Source organism: Myripristis murdjan, chromosome 6 (genome assembly GCF_902150065.1).
Source record: "Myripristis murdjan chromosome 6, fMyrMur1.1, whole genome shotgun sequence".
Lineage (NCBI taxonomy): Eukaryota > Metazoa > Chordata > Actinopteri > Holocentriformes > Holocentridae > Myripristis > Myripristis murdjan.
The window spans coordinates 4,964,867-4,984,298 of NC_043985.1; the positions used below are offsets into that span (position 1 = coordinate 4,964,867).

Genomic DNA, 19,432 nt, shown 5'->3' on the forward strand with positions numbered 1-19,432 from the left:
CAGCGGGTCTGTTTGTTTGCGGACTCTCGTGGGACGCCCTTCAGCCTGACGCTTCCTGTTTTCATTTTGGGCCACAGCGAAAGTGCAACAGGAGCCCCCCCCCATAACTCTTCACCACCTCTATCCCACACCAGACATTAAGACATTTGTTTTTTTAGGACCGGGCTGTTTACTGATGTCCTGTTATATGATATTGTGTTTATAAGATCCTTAAAGTTCTTAAAACTGTTACCTCTCAATACCATTTGGGGCCACCAATATGCAACCTAGCGCAGCAACAGTAGGCCCAGGGCTGAGTTTAGTTCATACTCAGACTTATTAACCCAGGCAGGGGCGTCGCCAGAAATTTTGGGCCCCATAAAAAAAATCTATCTATCTATCTATATATATATATATATATATATATATATATATACACACACATACAATGATGGTTTAATAATTTTATATTTGTTTTTACCTATTTTTAGGGCCCCTGTCAGGCAAGGGCCCTTGGAATTATCCTAACTTTTCCCCCATATACGGCACCCCTGAACCCAGGCCTCATAGCTAGTCCTGGGTTAAGGGCTCACATTTTAAAATGGTCCTGAACACTTGTAGTACAGTTTTGATCCACCCTCACTTCACCCTGCAGGCCTTAACCCAGATTTCTGGGGATATCCCACAATAAACAGGGTTAACCCTGCTCTGGATCTTGGTCTAGTAAACCCTGAGCTACGAGGTGGAGATACCCAGTGTTCAAAGTTGAAAGTGTGGGCTAAGACGGGTCTGAGCCCAGGGCCAATGGTGATGTGAAAAGTGCTTTTAAGAGCAGTGTAATCAGGGCAGGAATCTAACTTTTTTATGTATCAGCCACAGTGGCTGATAGATTCAATAATACAACACTCATGTTCACCACTTAATGCTTTTATAATGGAAAAAAACATCAATGTGATGTCTGGTTGCACATCAGAATGCATGCAACTTTACTAACAAACTCTAAAAGAGTCAAGATCAGCATTTAGAAAAAATTATCTGTGTGAGTTCCCATCCAAAGTGTACTCTCACCTCTTGCTGCTTTGATCACACAAAATATAATCACATCATATCCTACATTGGCAAAAATTAGTAAATGCTTTAAAAATAACCTCATGATACCTGGATGAAATGCACCGGGACAGTCCAGATAACATCATGGAAGATGCTGATCACAGAAAAGTCCAGCACAGTGGCGTTGAAATGGTTTCCTGTGATTGTCTAAACCCTCTGGCACACATTGCCTTAATTGTGCTGCATGGTAAGGCGCACCCAGCTGGCACCCTTAAGCAGACTAAACCAAAGCATAACAAATATCAGCAAATCCCATTTGGCCCCGATCTGAAACATACACACTCATTACTTTCATTCCAAAGAAACTATAAGATACATCAACATAGGAATACATTACAAAATCTTTACAGTGAGTGCAGCAGTAAAATAGATGATGAACATTACAAGAAGGCAATTTTAAGGGGGTCAAAGGTCACAGCCACAGAGCCCTCTTGTGATCCGACAGTGATCATGAGTCATGGATGAGAAAAGAAATAAAATAAGAGTCAAGTCAGAGGGAGAAGGATGATTTCATCTTCTAAACAAAGATCCTAAAATAGTTTGGAATTTATATAATGCTCAATATGTACTCTTTTCATGCCAGCAATTGTTTTTCCAGAGTTGGTGTCACATTTTTCCATCATTAAATCTGTCCCAATCACAAAGGAGATAGGGTTGATAAAGATAAACAGATGAGTTACAGGGACACCTTTGAGTATGAAGTATTTCGTGCGATTTTATTGTTTGTAATGTTTTTGTTGTGCCATTCTATATTACCAGCTGATTCCCAAACACATAATAGGCACATTTGGGCTCTTTCTGTCGCTACACATAGGATACAAACATGCTAATACAATCATTAAGGTCATTATTCACATACAAACCCAGCCCCTATTTTTTTTTTTTTTTTTTTTGCAAGAAAATCCATTGATCCCAACAGCAGATGCGCTTGTGTCCCTGTCCTAACCTGAACGTGGGTGGCAGGTCTTGTTTGTTTTGATTTGGTTCTCGTCCGGTGTTATGGGACCAGACTGGCATTAACCTGAGATCTGCGTGATCTTTTGAAATAAACAAGGGATGAATCATAAATGTCCTCATGAAGCTCCACCTCGTCTCCAAAAGGACCATGCATCAGGGTTTCTTTCCAAATGTTTTTACACATTTTGGAGCAAAAAATGATTGAGAATTGCTCATTTCTCCGTATTTCAAAAGGACTAATTAGCATTATTTCCTTTAAAATCTCAAGATAGTCACATGACTCATAATATTTAAGAGTCAGCGATGATGTTGTACTTGTCACATTTTCAGTAGGTGGAAATTTTAGAATGACTATTTGTAGTATAACAGTATGATACCAACTGTGTCGCAAGCAGGAAGAGTTCATTTCCAAAACACTGTTATTAATATAGGTATTTAAACATTATCACCATTTAATATCTTTACAACCTAGGGGCAACCAAGGACCAAAGTTACTCAATGTTTTTGAGAAAGAAAAAAACATTTGTCTTATTTTTAATAAAAGTAGGAACCTTTTTTTTTTTTTTTTTTTTTTTTGGTGGTAATCTCTGTTTGGAAGGATTTGCACACTTCATTTGCACACTGACACTAGAGACTTAGTGCAGAATGCTTCCACAAAGTCAGTGTGGACTTTGTAATTATAGTGCTTTCTTTTTAAGTCTGAAAAACTCTTCAAAAGCATTTTTTAAATACCAGCCAGTGTTGCAGCACAAAGCAGTTTACAGTGGAACTGAGTGATCAAACACTGCTTTGCTACCTGGGAAAAAAAATGGTTAAAAATGAATAGCAGGCCCTTTAAAATGCCTGATCAAGTCTCAATTTGAGACCTAAAAAACGGTGAAAATGTGGTAAATACGGTCATTAGAGGTCTGATTTTTCCACAGTGCAATAAAATGTTTCTTTGTCCACTCCCAGATTAATATTACACAGAATTAGTTGTACAATATGAAGCCTATCTGCTTTACTAAGCACAGTTAGACTTCATATGCCTTCATAATTTCTTTCCTGCTGTTCTTTTTCTTACTCTGTCATTTTGTGTCTTGTGGTTGTCTTTTTGAAACCTGCAGATATCCCTAATTCTCTGTTTGTAGTTTCCTTTTTTTAAGCACAATTTTCTTTATTGAGAAAATGAATGAAGTGATGAATGAAATTATAAATGTACCGCAGGGTATTTTCTGGCCAACTCCACCCGGGCAGAATCAGGAAATGGAGAGAGAGGGAGCAGCTTTGACAGACAGACAGACAGAAATAGGCCAAAGGCAGAGGGAAGTGGACACCCAGCAAAGGGGAAATCCTCCCTATTGGTCTCTCTCTCTCTCACACACACACACACATGCATACACACACACACACAGAGCTATGTAAGAGAATGACACTCTATTGAAGCTGACCATTTCGCTTCACAGGCCCTGACCTCTTGTGTCTGTTCTAGATGAACTCCTTACAGAAACATGCACACACACACACACACACACACACACACACACACACACACACACACACACAGATACACAGGCAAAACAGACGTAGAGCAGAGACAGGGTGATGGTGCTTTTGATAAGACTGGAGCCACATTGTCTTCACAGAGTTCAAACTGGCCTCTGTGTGTGTGTGTGTGTGTGTGTGTGTGTGTGTGTGTGTGTGTGTGAGTGCCTGTGTGTGTTTAGGACTCTCAGCTGGACCCTGAGTGCCTTGTTTATGTGTAGGAAGGAGCATGCAGAGCATGCATGTGCCTGCTTGTTTATGTGCATGTGTGTGTTTCCGCATGTGTGTTTTACGTGTGCCATCCCACAGTGCTGTAGGTGTGAATGCACAGGCCCTTTGATTAACACGCGAATGGGCTGAGTCTGGGTGGTGGAGCCAGCAGCTGTCAGGCCTGCAGAGAGAGTGAACCCTGCTGTGGGCCACTGGTGCGCCTTTAACCGGAGGGGAAAAGGTTTGACTGCCACCTCTTCACCTCACATGTGTACAAACAGCTGGACAGTTTTGCTCTTTGACTGACTCGAATCCAGAGCAAGTTACGGTGACGGCAACAGTAGAGTAGATCAGAACCTTACAAGCAACCTCATGCCAGTGGTGTGAGAGTCAGAAGTCAAAGTGTTTGCAAGCGTAATCCTAAAATGATCATGAATAATGCAGAAATGCCAGGTAAAAAATGAGAGAAGCTATGTCACTGAACACCAACGCATCCCTGACAGCACAAAAGACCACACACTGTGATCTGTTTTTGTGGTCAGATGACAGCATCTTTGTCTGGTGATCAAAAAGTATACAGTTGTCCCTCGCTATAACGTGGTTCACCTTTCCTGGCCTCGCAGTTTCGCGGATTTTTTTTAGTGCAATTTTGCATGATTTTTTTTTTTTTTTTTTTTTTTTTTTAAACAGCGCATTGTGTTCTGCGTCCTGATTGGCTAAGGGAGAGCCTGTGCATTGTTTTCTGCGTCCTAATTGGCTAAGGGACTGTCGACCATTGTCAATCAATCTCCTCCGTGCCGTGTCTCCTGTACACAGGGGTGCTGCCAGGAATTTTGGGCCCCATGAAAAAAAAAAAAAAAAAAAAAAAAAAAATATATATATATATATATATATATATATATATATATATATTTACTCGATGATGGTTTAATAATTTTATATTTGTTTTTACCTATTTTTGGGGCCCCTGTCAGGCAAGGGCCCTTGGAATTGTCCTAACTTTTCCCCCATATACGGCGCCCCTGCCTGTGCAGTACAGCATGCGTTCAGCTTGCCAAATTTACATAAATCTTCGATCGCTATAATACCAGACTTATTTTTCTACGAAGGTTTGAACTTTGAGAGTTTAAACAAGAGAGAACAGTGAGAAAATGTTAATGCCTGTCTGAGAAAAGTGTATAAAGTGTGTAGTGAGGGGTTTTACAGCCTTAAAACATCTAGAATAATTGAAAATAAAGCTGACTACTTTGTGGATTTCGCCTATTGCGGGTTATTTTTAGAACGTAACTCCCGCGATTAACGAGGGACCCCTGTATATAAAACTGCATAGACCAGGGAAAGGAATAGGATGAGTGGGGAATATTCAGAAGATAGTAAAACTGGTGTGGAGGAAGAAAGGAAGGGATAACATTGGAGGAAACTAGAGTAGAATCAAAGCAAGAAAAGACAAACCTGAACACAGGCGGTCACTGTGGATGCATTTGAGATGCAAGACAATGCCAGGAGTGAGCAGCCCTCCTGTCTCAGCTGTCTGCCTGTGATCGGCTCACCTGAGACAGATGTTAATACCAGCAGGGCCGCAGACTTCCTGTCAGTCCCTGCATGTCAGGGCTGTGCTCATTTCCAGTCATAATGACTCCCATAGACTTCAACTCAGAAACAGGATACTTAGGAATTTATTCCAATGTGATAATTTGATCAGATTACACACCATCATGCAGGAATGCATTATTCTTATTTTCTTGTGTTTCAACAGTAACTTTTAGTATAGTCTTGTGGATTTTCTTTGTTCTGGGAGTTAAATATGTGAGAAACACCAAATACCTCTTATTTATTTATTGGTGTTCGTCTTAGTTTATGATACTGATTGTCCAAAACTACTGGCGCCAGCATCAGCCATTAAAAACCCGTAGCGTTTGACCCTGCAACAGGCTACATGAGGACATTGTTTCCAGGTTAGCAGTATGTACAAAATAAGCTGACGCAAGCATTGCATGCTTCACATCTATGTGTGTGGGTGTGTGTTGTTCCTGTTCACTTGCTTGCCACGGTACAGACAGATAGCATCAGCACTGCGATAAGAGAAGGAAGCATGTGGTTATTATCTCTGACCAGGAGCCTGGCAACTCCTCGTGTTTTGTCTCTCCTAAGCCCTAAACCTCACTGCAGCCATCAGCCATTGAGGAAATTTTTTTGCTTTGAAATCCCTGACAGTTGATCTACTGCCAGCACTGCCTTCGCACTGGGTTGTGTCACATCTGATTAAAGTATTCAAGCTCAAAACGTGGTGAGGTGCAGTTCTTCATAGAGGATGCATGCAAATATCTACATAGAGTACACATTGTGATGGTGATGATGGTAAATACAATTGCTATTTCTTATTTGGTGGTGTACTGGAGGGAAAGTAATCCCAAAATGAATGGCAGTCAATGCAGGCTGTGATGTGACAGCATCATACAAAGGCCAATGCATGTTTGAACATATTCCAAACAGCCACTCCACTGTCTGAGCTGTATTTCTGGTCATACTGCAGTTTGTGTCAGCGCATCAGTTTATATTTGTGGGCATAAAAAAAATACACAAGCCAACAAACTAAACACTCAAGCTATGCCTACATATTAGATTAGATACCCAAATGCCATATGTTTCCCTGATCTACGGCTCCTCAGAATGATTCAACCAAAAGAAGAATCTTAGGTTCTAGCGTGTCCCAAAAGTCTTTTTGCTGGAGTAGTAGCATTATATGTTATTTTCAGTTTTCTGGTTCAACATTTCTTTTACATTAGCATCCAGATTCTTGACATAATCCGAGAACCGCTCTTTGCTTATATTGTCTCACATGTCCTGTCTCCCAATGAACTTATTCCAAACAACAAGGAATCTAAAAGACCTCGCTTCCTGTGCACCAGAGGATTATTCCCAGTAAAGACCTACCAGATGCCAGGTGTCTAGAACAGCGAATGTATGAAGGTTTCATGAATAGACTATCATTTGAATCACTATTACTATTATTATTTCATCAATCAGATGTTGGAATGACCAAAACAGAGGTTCAGTTATATGAAAATGTTGCTGATTACTATCCCGAGCCCTCTAGGTTGCTGAATCGCTATCATGACTTGGCTGTAGGGCATCAGGGCTGGTAGATGGCTGATGAAAGGTATGGATGGAGTCATAGATGCATTTCTTTGTGGAGTGCGCGCGTGCACAGGTATACGAAGCACGACATCGCAAACTCACTTCCTATGTATCATCAGCTCATGTCAGCCCTTTGTCACGCAGCCATCGTGTTTACACACTCCATCGTTGCCTGTTTGTCTCTCACTCTCTCTTTCTTTTTCTTCCTCTCTTTATCACACACATAATGTACAATAACCCATTCTCGTTTCCTGTGTGTGTGTGTGTGTGTGTGTCAGGTGTCCACAGCATTACATGTACACACACACACACACACACACACACAGAGTTAACTCCAGACCTGGCTGACTAGTGCATGTGGTGAGCCTTTGTTTGAGGACAAAGGATTTCCCCGTCTGAGACGAGCAGCTGGTGGCAAAAAAACAAGGAGGGCAACAAGATTAGCTACTGAAAGAGAAGGAGGCGTGGAGGTGGGTGTGTGTGTGTGGGTGTGCGTGCGTGTGTGTGTGTATGTGTGTGTGTGGGTGGGGGGGCTTGAGGCGGGCGGAGGAGAAGGAGGGAGTGGGGGGCAGATGGGAAGAGAGCCAGTTTAAGGGAGAAAGTGTCCCTGACCTTTGCACTCCCTGTTTTCGGTGGTCTAGGAACTGAACCTCAATCCACTGACTCATCTTGAATCATTAACTTGTTGTAAATCACCTCAGATAACAGCATCAACTAAATACTCAACCAAACATAAAAAGCAAAGGTCAGTTTACTTCGCAATCTTTGGTGCTGTCGTGGCTTACATGCACCTCTCTGATAATCTCACTACACGTAAGGCGATGAGCAGCGACTCAGATCGGCCAATTCCAAACATTGAAACAAAATTTCAGAAGTCAGCAGCGTTTCAGATATTGTACACAACACAAGCGGTGCATCCCAAAGTATGTCAAAATGTCACCGCAAGAAAGAGTGAGATGCATCATTTCCGCAGGTTTTGTCAGAATCAGTGGGTGACTGGCATATTTGATGTGATGCATGCACGGATCCCAAGAGCTCGTCGTGGGTGATGTGAAAAGAGAGAAGCGAAAAAGAAGGAAAATTGGCTGGAGCGGGTGAGAGAGGAAGGGAAGGAGGGAGAGAGGGGGGCCAAGGGCAAAAAAACAGAGAAAAAGAAGGACAGAAGAAGAATAGGGCAGAACAGCAGGGAGGTGATAGTGGGTCGGGGGGGAGATTTGCTGGTGAAAGAGACCAGAATGCATTTGAAGGTGAATAGGAACAGCTTGACTCTATTCAGAGGGACTGCTGTCACGCTGGGGCTGGGGGTGGGGGTGGGGGTGTGGGGGCCAAAGGGCCAATGTTAATGCTGGGACCGCTACACACTTCATATGCTAACCCACCCCAGAGACACAAGCATGCATGTATTCTAACACTCATAAAGGGATCGGAGTGACATGCTCCCATGATGAACTCCATGCATGTCAAAATCCTCCACATTGTGTAGCAAAGTGGGGGAAATCGTGCAGAGGAAGCTGGTCCTGAGTTTACAAGTAGTAAATACCACTAGGGAGAAAACGTGATGTATTTTTCCAAGTTGGAAGTTTGTACATTACAACGATATGGTGTGATCATAAACTTAGCCATACTAGAAACCACGTGTTGAAGCCAGGCTAATGCTGACTAGCTGCCGTCAGCCTTGGATACGTTGTATATGCCCAACAGTGTCTTTTTCTTAAATCACTTTTGGCACTATTAACATCCATTCCTTCATGCTTTGGGACATTGCCAGTTAATTAGCCATGCACAGCTAGCACTTGCAATCTCCTGCCTTGGTTTTGTTTCGGAGGAGAACACATTTTCATGAACACTGTGTCATGACAGCTTACGGTTTTGTCTTGTACTTAAATTTTCGTACACACTTGCTGCGAAACATTCAAAATTTGTGGAAAAAAAAAAAGGCAATAATGTAATTGTGTGTTGGGGGTACACAAAACTGCAAGAACTTGGACACTTTGTCCTCTAAGTGTCTCTGGAGGATTTAATAGTTTAGACGCCATCAAATGTGTCGACACTGTGTTTCAGGGAATGAAAAAACACTCACTTTTTATCTGCCCTATGTTGACAATAATCAAATCTTTACACTGCCATCTCGCATTTAAGTGACACACAAAGACACAGGAGTTCCACATTATGAATGTTTGCAACTACGACGTAGCTACGATGACCCCTCGCTGTAATGCAGAACCATAAATCAGCTTTTAGAGTGTGTTACGAGGGAGCGACAGAACGAGTGTGTTTGAGTGTGTGCATGTGTTTGGCCAAACTCCAGTAACCACAGTAGGCCTGCAAACAATATTCATTCTTCTTATTTCACAGAGGGATGCTGCACAACAGACAGACCCTTGGCACACACACACAGTCACGCCACAGCTGCTTCTTTTGAGCTGATGTGTGTGTGTGTGTGTGTGTGTGTGTGTGTGTGTGTGCGTGCTGCATCTGCATTGTTGTGTAAATGGGTGCATGCATGTATGCGTACATGTTTTGGCAAGTCACCATTAATCCAAGCACAGCTACACATATTTCATTACATTTAGAAGTGCTTTACTGAAACTTTGGTTTCCTGATAATATTAGGTTGATATTTGTCTTTTATTAAACACCTAATATCACAAATTTTATTAAAAGTATTTTATAATTAACTGTTGAAATAAGTATTGTTATCTGTAATTGGTTCCTTGTGTAAAGCTATTGAAAAGGTATGTGTGATGATGATCTAAATGCTTTTACAGGGACTTTTCTGCCCTGATATTGTGGAGAAATAATAAATACTTGCAACTGTGTTTGACTTTTTTTATATTGCATAGGCTCAACTTCACTGTCCTGCTTCTCTCAGCAGGTGTTGTCAGAGTGCTTCAACCAAACATCTGTAGTGGGACGTCTACATAAGCCCAATGACATACCTGTGCTCACCCACCCACCTGTTTCTTAACATCTAAGCCAGATTTCTATGTTGCTCCTCAGCCTCAACAGCACAAGGAGACAGTTCCAGCTCCATCACATGCTGTGCACTGGACAAAGGAACAGAAAGCATGTCTGCTAAACCCTCAGAATATGAAGTGTGTGTCAGCGTGGGCTGTCACTGATTGATATGGGGCTTGGGCTCACTCCTCCACAGTGATGCTCTTTTGTTACAGGGTTGTTTGTGCCCAAAGGTGTGAGACAGACAGGACACAGGAGGGAGATAAGGCCGCTGTCAAAACAGCTCTATATTTGGACTGAAACTATCAGGATGGCTTTACAAGAAGTCGGTGCTGTCACCTCAGTGTATGTTGAAAGGAATATGATACAAGACTAAACTCTGATGTCAATATTAGACTACACGTTTCACTGTTTGGTCTGAAAACAGTATCAGTACAGGAAGAAGAGTCATACCAGTTCAAGCTGCATGTCTATCACTGAACATTTCTCAGATATGAATAAAGATTCTCTTGTGTGTAACTGCCTCCATTACATTAACAAAAAATCCCTGTAATAGTCCTATTCTTATAATATTCATTTTAGTGTATCTGTATAGTTGACTTCTCAAAAGTGAGCTTCTAGTGACCTTATTATACTGTATGGTATTGTCCGAAATTACAAATGGCGTCACTGAAATACTCCTATAATACCCCTATGGAGATTTATAGTGTGGTGCCCAATATTATTCCTATAGGAAGATGAAATTTTGCTGTGATAATTAAACGGCAGCTTTCTAAAATGCATTATGGCAGTCAAGGAGTGTTATTCTTTCTTCTAAAGGAGATTTCTGCTATTTGCAATGTAAACATTCTTATGTGAGACTTAATAGGCCTATCTTTATGATTAATATTAAAATATCCTTACAAACACTATGTAGCCTATATAAAACGATTCTCTCCGCGAGATGACAGCAGTTTTCTAATCTAATCTGATGAGGGCGTCTAGTTGTCATTGCGGTTTGAATGTAATTAAACCTTGTGAGACGGAGGGGTGATTTTAAGTCAACCGGCTATCAACTGTGTGTGTTTAAACTGGAGAACAAAGCGCAGATGGGGTTAAAAACACACAACCTGCTTTTGTTTGCTGCGCAGATGCGGTCAGATGTGGTTTGGAGACCATTAACAGTCTCATGGGAAGCAATCAGCGCTCCTGATGACTGTATGAACTGGTTGGGTTTCGTCTCTGTCTGCCTGGAAAGGGTGCGAAGGAGCTGACAATTCCGGAGATCCGGGCTGATTGAGATGGAGTGATCCCCGCCGCCCCCGACACCATTAGGGGGAAATCACACCAGGGACGATTTAGTGTTTATCAAAAAAAAAGTAAATCCAATAATGGATTTTACAAGCTTACTAAAGACATACAAATATGCAACTACATTTTAAACTAAAGAATATATGACCTGAATAGCTGCAAGTTCTATAGACTCGCCACTGAGAATGCTGCAAGCACGCAAAAAGCCCCTACAGGGATGAGGCAGGTTTGTGTGTGTGTGTGTGCGTGTGTGTGTTTGTGTGTGTAAGAGAGAGAGAGAGAGAGAGAGAGAGAGAGAGAGAGAGAGAGAGAGAGAGAGAGAGAGAGAGAGTTACACTGATGCCACCCACATAAACCGAGGCCCTCCACTCCAGTGAAGGCTACAGACAGGAATAGCTCAAGTATGATTGTCTGCTCATCATGCCATGAACAATTAGGCCTATTTAATCATTTTGTATTCAAACCCACTGATATGGGCTGGGCCTGTATGGCTTTCATTCAAAAGGTGACAAATGTACCCTTTAATAGTCTGTACCTGTGGGGACTTTGAGTGTGTCTGCGGTGATGAACTCATTGGCCTTATGGTATTTGATATATGTCATCGCTATCATATTTTCCGCAATATCCATCCAGTGAGCTCGTGATGACCTTGTTGTAAGTTATTTTATTTTATTTCATAGATTTTTTTGTCTGGTAAAACAACGAAATTCCTATAGCGCTGTGGGGCAGGCTATAGGCCTAAACCTTTTCTAAGATTACATCTTTTAGCGCAATCAGAGAGCTATTAATCATTTATTTTCTCCTACTTCGATTTGTGCTATCCCAATTATTATCCACATTATTTAACTGAAACCAGGCCTACATGAACCTGATTTCTTTAGCTCCAAAATTCTTAATATAAACAAACAAACAAACAAACAAGAACGCCGATCTCTATAGCTATCTATTACATTATTTAGGCCCTATTACCTGCAACTGTCTACAACTGTTTTCTAAATTGCCTACTGTAATTGTTATTAAAAAGTTGGTAACACTTTAGGCTACTTGATTATAAAACATAATAACATTGTAAGATAATTGTCATAGCAATAAGAATAAGAGTACGCAGTTTAAAAATTATATTAAAACAGGGGGAGTGGGTATGTAATGGAGTTGTCTAAGTGCATAGGAAGTGATGTTAAACTACATTTCATTTTCTGTTTGTCTGACGATAATGTTGTCAGAATCTTCTTTTAGTCTTTATTTGCTTTTATAATGCCCTGGAAGTGTTAACAAAAGCTCTGTAATTTGCAAACAACTGAATTATAATGCATTACCCCACTGCAATGTTATGGCACTCATTTGACATCCATTAGGCCTATCTCCCTTCCCACCTTCCTCTCCCTCTCTCTTTTTCTTCCTTCAGTCTGAAGTAAGGCCACTCTCCCGTCCTCCCTTCCTGCCTTCATTCCCTCCTTCCTTCCTTCCTTCCTTCCCTCCTTCTCCCTGCAGTTCTTCTGTTTGTTTGCACTCACTTGATCCGGAGCGGAAATTCCTCTCCGTTTTTGTGAATGACAAACTCATTAACAATTCATCAACACGGGCCGTTCCATCCGGCCCCCGTTTCCAAGGCGACCGCCATTAGGGCTCCTCTGATTGGCCGGCCGGCATAATGTATCCAATGAAACGCCTCCAGTTTGTAACCATTCAGCAGCCTGGCGCCGCAGAGAGCACATCAAGCGAGAGCCAGTAGAGAGTCTATTCACAACGCCGACGGAGGGGGAACAGACGGCATCCGACGGTAGAAATCGCGCATATAGCCTCCCGCATGGTTTACATCCGCAGCTGTACGACCAGACCCCCCCTCCTTTGGATTTCTAAAAAGGAAGATAAAGGTGGAAAATATTTGCGCTTCGATCCGGGGAGTTATATAAGAGCGGAGAGAGCGTCAACCTCGTCGCAGGGCCGGTGTGACTCATTGATAAATAACATGGGCTTTCTCTGGCCAGATGCATGAATGAGCGCCAGTGTAGGGAAATCTGTGAAAGAGACCCGCGTTTTTAATAAGTGATCCATCTCACACGGACACGCAAGGGCGCAGAAACGAATAGAAGATTTCGTCTGATTTTTTTTTAAACAGCCTTTGTGTATTTTTTTCTTTTTCTTCTTTTAATTTTACACCTCAGTTGCTCCAGTCGGCGCCGGGGTTGCTCGCGTTGCTGAGGGCCCTTCCAAGCTGAAGCCAAAGCGGACCCGACTGTGCAAGAATTCTGATTTTTTTTAAATTATTATTATTATTATTTTTGCTTCCTCTCTGCAGCCAGGAACTGTCCAGCTCCAGCTCTTTCTCGCCTCTCTTTTAATCTTTTTTTTTACCCCACACCCCTGCTTATAAATGCTTGACAAGCTCAAGCCCGTCGCCCAGCTCGACTCGGTAATGGCGATCAGCAAGACGGTGGAATGGCTCCGGGAGCAGCTGGAGACGCGCAGGGACGGCCTGCTTGTGATGGACTGCCGGGCCCAGGAGCTCTATGAGTCCTCGCACGTTGAGACAGCCATCAACGTGGCCATACCGAGCCTCATGCTGCGCCGGCTCAAGAAGGGCAACCTGCCCGTCAGGTCGCTCCTCTCCGACGGCGAGGACCGGGAGAGATTTGCGCGGCGGTGCAAGACGGACACCATCGTGCTGTACGACGAATACAGCCGGGAGTGGAACGAAAACGTGGACGGGGGATCCGTGCTGGGCTTATTGCTGAGGAGGATGAAGGACGAGGGTTACAAGGCCTATTATCTGGAGGGTGAGTCTGGTTCATTCACGTTTCCAGGGCCCCGCTGTTCATTCACAAGCCGCATTTTTTTTTTTTTTTTTTGTGATGCAGGGGGGTTTAAGATACGCTGCTCCTTTAGATGATTCGTTATATCTCGTGTTGAGTCTTGTATTTTATTTCTGAAAAACAATATGCTATCTGAGGTAATGTCACTTTTTTTGCATTAGCTGGCCATCTCATTTGTTTCAAGATATTTATTAGTAGGAAATTATTGCATGAAACAAGTGGAATCTTCTCAGATATTTTGTTTTCAGAATGCACGTGACTAATGCATTCATTTATGTTTTACAGGTGGGTTCAGCAAATTCCAAGCAGAGTACCCCGCTCTGTGCGAAACCAACTTGGACGGCTCTTCCAACAGCAGCTCCCCCACCGCCCAGGTGCTGGGCCTCGGCGGGCTGCGGATCAGCTCCGACTCCTCTGACATCGAGTCGGACATCGACCGGGATCCGAGCAGCGCCACGGACTCGGACGGCAGCCCCCTGTCCAACCCGCAGCCCTCCTTCCCGGTGGAGATCCTGCCGCACCTGTATCTGGGCTGCGCCAAGGACTCCACCAACCTGGACATCCTGGAGGAGTACGGCATCAAGTACATCCTGAACGTGACGCCCAACCTGCCCAACCTCTTTGAAAACGCAGGGGAGTTTAAGTACAAACAGATTCCCATCTCGGATCACTGGAGCCAGAATCTCTCACAGTTCTTCCCCGAGGCCATCAGCTTTATTGGTAAGTGAGCAGCTTGAAGGAGAACTCATTGAACTTTTGGTGCTGCAGAAATGTTTATCCCCAGGCCGCTGGTTTGCTCGCTTATTGCATTTATTTACATCTTTATTCACATATGTTTCGCCTTTTCACACTCACAGTACTTAATATAATACAGTAATATATAAAGTATTCATAGTACTGTAACAAGCATGAATGTAAGCAGACGTCATGAGCAAAAGCAGAGGCCTAGTCAGGAGCATAACTTTATTAACGTAATAGGCCTTATCATGACTAGGAAGTTCTTAGGTTCTTATTGTGCAATAGAGATTAGAGAAGGTGTCCTGAGCCGCTGTCTTATCAGTCAATCAAGCGGAGACGCACACAGTATGCAGATTAAGGCTATTGTGCTAAGGTAGAGGAATACAATTGAGCCCCTAATGGAGTGCTGGCTAAAATGCACAGTACAAATGATTTGACTTCAATAGAAGACATCCTGGCCTGTCTGTTGTCCTGGGGCTTGTGTAATTGCAACACAAAGGGCCACGTTGAAACAGGAGAAGGGGGAGAGTGAGCAAAGGGAGGGCGGTAATTTGAGCGCAACAGGAAGGAAGTGGCATTGAAAGTAATCTAGGACATGGCAATGCCCCCCCCCCCCTCCCTCCACATTACAAAGAGAGCCATTTACAGGGCCTGTTGACATCCTGTTCGCCTTGACAGGGTGCCCTCATGACTCCTACGTTTACACGCCCAAATGGCACCATTGTCAGAGCAACCCTGGCGAGCGGAAGAATGGTTTAATAGACCGTAATAGTCAATTTCCCAGCCGGCTACTCTAGGCCAAAACGAAAGAATGTCGGCTCTGTTTATGTGCTACCGCCACAGCCCTTGTTTGTTGACTGACACGCCTGGGAGATAGTCAGGATAATAACTTCCGCTCCTCTCCCTGCTGGACCTGCTCCAGCTTCCACCACAGCTTGACTTGAATGTGACAGACATTTATCACAGAGTTTGTTCTGTCTGTGTAGGAAAATGTTGCCTTTTACCACACACACACACACAAACACCACCTCATCTGCATGTCTGCATAAATGCGTCCTGAACAGGTCATAAATTAAAAGCTCAAAACAACGAGGGGTTCAGTTCAGTTCAAATGGATGGTTTTTTAATCAGGTTTTGGCTCTGGATCTGTTGTGTGTTTCCGACAGAGGGCTCTAATTTTTCTGCCCTGTTCCCTCTCTCACAGACGAGGCACGTGGCCAGAAGTGCGGCGTCCTGGTTCACTGCCTGGCCGGCATCAGCCGCTCAGTGACAGTGACGGTAGCCTACCTGATGCAGAAGCTCAACCTGTCCATGAATGACGCCTATGACATCGTCAAGATGAAGAAGTCCAACATCTCACCCAACTTCAACTTCATGGGTCAGCTCCTGGACTTTGAGCGCACGCTCGGCCTCAAGAGCCCGTGTGACAACCGCATGGCAGCGCCGAGCCAGCCGCTCTACTTCACCACTCCAACCAACCACAACGTCTTCCAGCTGGACCCCCTCGAGTCCACGTGAGGACGCGTCCGGCGCTGCCGCCCCCTTTTTACTGGCAGTGGAGGTGCGTGGGCCTCCTGTGGAAAAGCTGCAAAAAAGTTTCTCTTTTATCCGTCGCCTGCCGTGTGACTGGGCTCCTGACGTTATTGATACAGCTGGCTTGAGGCGACAGCTGCCAAGCGCGGTCGCCGGAGGGCCAACACTGTCTGGCCAACACCAAGACGCAGCTGCTGCAGACTAAATGAGGAGAGACAGTGAAAGAGAGAGAGAAAGGGGAACAGTCATTTAGAGAGAGCACAGATACTTTCTTCAATCCTATATCGCTGTCAGACTCTTGAAGTCTTTTATCTCTTTTTGTCAGTGCATCTGAGGAAACGTGAAGTGATTTGACGGACAGTTGTATGTTATGCCTCAAATTCCTAGGCTGGTGTGCCAAAGAGACATGATTGTTCAAAATGGACAAATTGTAGAAATCAATATAAAAACCCTTTTTTATTTTTTTGTTTTGGGGTTGTGGGATTCTAGCACTCGCACCCTCAAGACTTTTTCGGGGTGCAATATGTCCTTCGTCTTCTGTGAAGACTTGCCTGTGTGGGGTTGAAGAGCCCCTGGTTTTAGATGGCACAGTATACTGGACTCAATTTTACACGTGTGGAGTCTTTTGAAACATTTATACATTGTGTATATATCTTAATATAAGAGACAATACAGTAAAGCCTTGCTCTAGTATATACCCTTTGCAACAAGTGGGTACTGAAGATTCTCTTTGTTTCATCTTCTACTTTTATGTAAGCAAACAAACTGCATATTGATCAGTATGATTAAGTTGATTATGCCAAAAATCAAGTAGGCTTTCCAAGAATTGTGCAAAAATGTGTATATGTGTAATATATTTGATAATCGCTTTATGTGTGAATTCAGCCGATAGGCCTTGTTTTTACACCCACCCTCACACAAATCAAAGTCACCTTGGTTGTATGCCTTAGTTTTGTGCACAGAAGGTTTTACTGCGCATTAACCTTGTAGAGTAACTCCCTTAATTCAGCTGTCACAACTTCCCCCAATATCACAGCATCCTAAAGATTTTACTCTTTCTATCACAAACAAAAAAGAGGTCAAACCTTATGCCGTCTTTTAACAGGACCGATTTTCCTAAGTGCTGGAGCAACTTGTAATTTGGTACTTCACAAATTTACTGCAAAAGCTTTACGGTAACATTAATGAATCCCAACCTGTGACCGGCTGTACGGGGCTCTCTGAAGGTCAATGCGAGTAATACCGATCTGTGTACAAGGGTTAAAAGTCTCTGAGATGTGGACAAAGCAGGAGGCATTGCTCGCCTCGCTTCTTCAGGGAAAAACTCTGTGAAATGCAGTTTTTATTTGTCATGTTGAGAGAAAAGAATCAGAGCTTCGGAGGGTCGTGTTTCCTCCCCTCCAGAGAGAAGGCCTGTTTCTAGAGGAAGCCATCTCGGCGACCTCTGCCACCCCTCCACACTCCTTTTACGAATGTAAAGAAAAGATAAGTTATTAATAAATTGCTATTTTGTCTACACTTTCTGCTTTCCATGCTTGTTTTTCTGTTCGCACGAGTGTTGGTGTTTTGACTGTGTCCACAGTAACACATTTATGTAAGTGTCTCCTCGCCTGCAGTACAGTTGAGTGTTAACCAGCAGGCAAAGTCACGACAACAAAAACAGTCTCTGACCGCCATGAATCACGCAGCTCTTCACAAAGGCCTCGCTATTTGTTAACCACGGCACTTGACACATCTCCCACCTTACTTTCCAATGCAAAATTAGAATGTCGTGTCACGAGACGGTTGTATAACAAAGCATCAAGCACACCGTGTGCTGCTGGGGAAGTGACAATCATTTACAAATGGCGAAATGTGACTGAACAGGTAGAACACAGAGTGATTCCAGTCAATCTGTAAACAGCCTGACTGGTTTTTCCAGATCCTGCCCCGTGGTGAGGGTTTTGGGTTCACACAAACACTCCCTCGGGCGCTTCCTGAAGGCGGGTCCTTTTTGGAGCTGAAAGCCGGGCGTCAAAAGCGGCTGAAAGCACGTGTTATCTGACACCAAACACAAGCAGTAAAGACCTGGAGGCCCGGGAGATGATCCTCACTGAAAATCAGAGGGATGGGAGGGGTTTGTTTTCTCACGCAAGCAGAAACTCGCTTCACAGCTCCGGAGATTTGCCCGCTCTTCACCAGCTTTCCCACATGTGCTGATTAACACCAATAGAAGAGCGTGTGTAACTGAATGCGCTAATTCTCAGGAGCGAGGGGAAACCCAATGAGTGAGGCATTGATTATCGCAGATCAAAGTTGGCAGACATGGGACGTCGATTGACTATAAACGGGTGATTTTGAAAGATTGACTCACTCACAGCTCTTTGTCTGCTGAGCCCTTGATGTGTGCGGCATGTACGTACTCGTCATGGGATCAAATCCTCAGACTGAGGTCTATTGTGTGACTCACTATATGAGACAAACAGCAGCCTTTACTTTGATTACCTGCTGTTAAAAGTCCAAATGGCTTTGATTGTCATGTGCAATGTTGCTGGCACCGGTGCAGAGACACATCAACAACTTATTGAGATTCACAAAACACGCTGATATGTGATACAGGGACAACAGGACAGCAGGAACAGAGTACCAAACAGACTCTCTCCTCCTAGACAGACTCTACAAATAGCCTCACTCCCTCAGTCTACATTATGCTCTGTGATATGTCTGCAGCTCCTCAGAGTGCAAAGTTTAGAACAACTAAATGGAAACTCAGCAGCTACAATCTGATATGCAGGTGAACAAAGTGAGTGAATCATTGGCTATGTAACAAAAGACTAAACCTGCACACTCATGCCCTGACGCAAATGATTTATTAAAAAAAAAAAAAAAAAAAAAGCCTCACGCATCTGTGCCAGCATACTCCCCTCCTGCCCCTTCTCTCTCTTTTTCCACTTCCTGGGTAATCATTTCACAGTGGCGCCGCTCAGAAAAGCCACCTGCGGACACACACATTAATGAGGGATGATTGGCGTACCGATCACACCTCTAATTTAGTTTTTAGGGGTGTTACAGCACTTCACCTGCCATATTACACACAGGGATTTGTGTGTCTGCAAGGGACTAAAACACAGTAGTAGCTATGGTAGGAAGCCCCATTCATGCCTACCTCCACTCATATCCATTATTAAATAACTTGTGTTATTT

General features: G+C 43.5%; 1 protein-coding gene across 1 annotated transcript; it reads left to right on the forward strand.

Moving 5' to 3' along the window:
• Positions 1–12,839: 12,839 nt before the first annotated feature.
• On the forward strand, positions 12,840–17,768 carry dusp6 (dual specificity phosphatase 6). Its single transcript, XM_030053950.1, has 3 exons — positions 12,840–13,942; positions 14,264–14,698; positions 15,921–17,768. The coding sequence occupies exons 1-3, from the start codon at positions 13,540–13,542 to the stop codon at positions 16,232–16,234; spliced, it is 1,152 nt and encodes a 383-aa protein (XP_029909810.1). The 5' UTR covers positions 12,840–13,539; the 3' UTR covers positions 16,235–17,768.
• Positions 17,769–19,432: the final 1,664 nt, after the last annotated feature.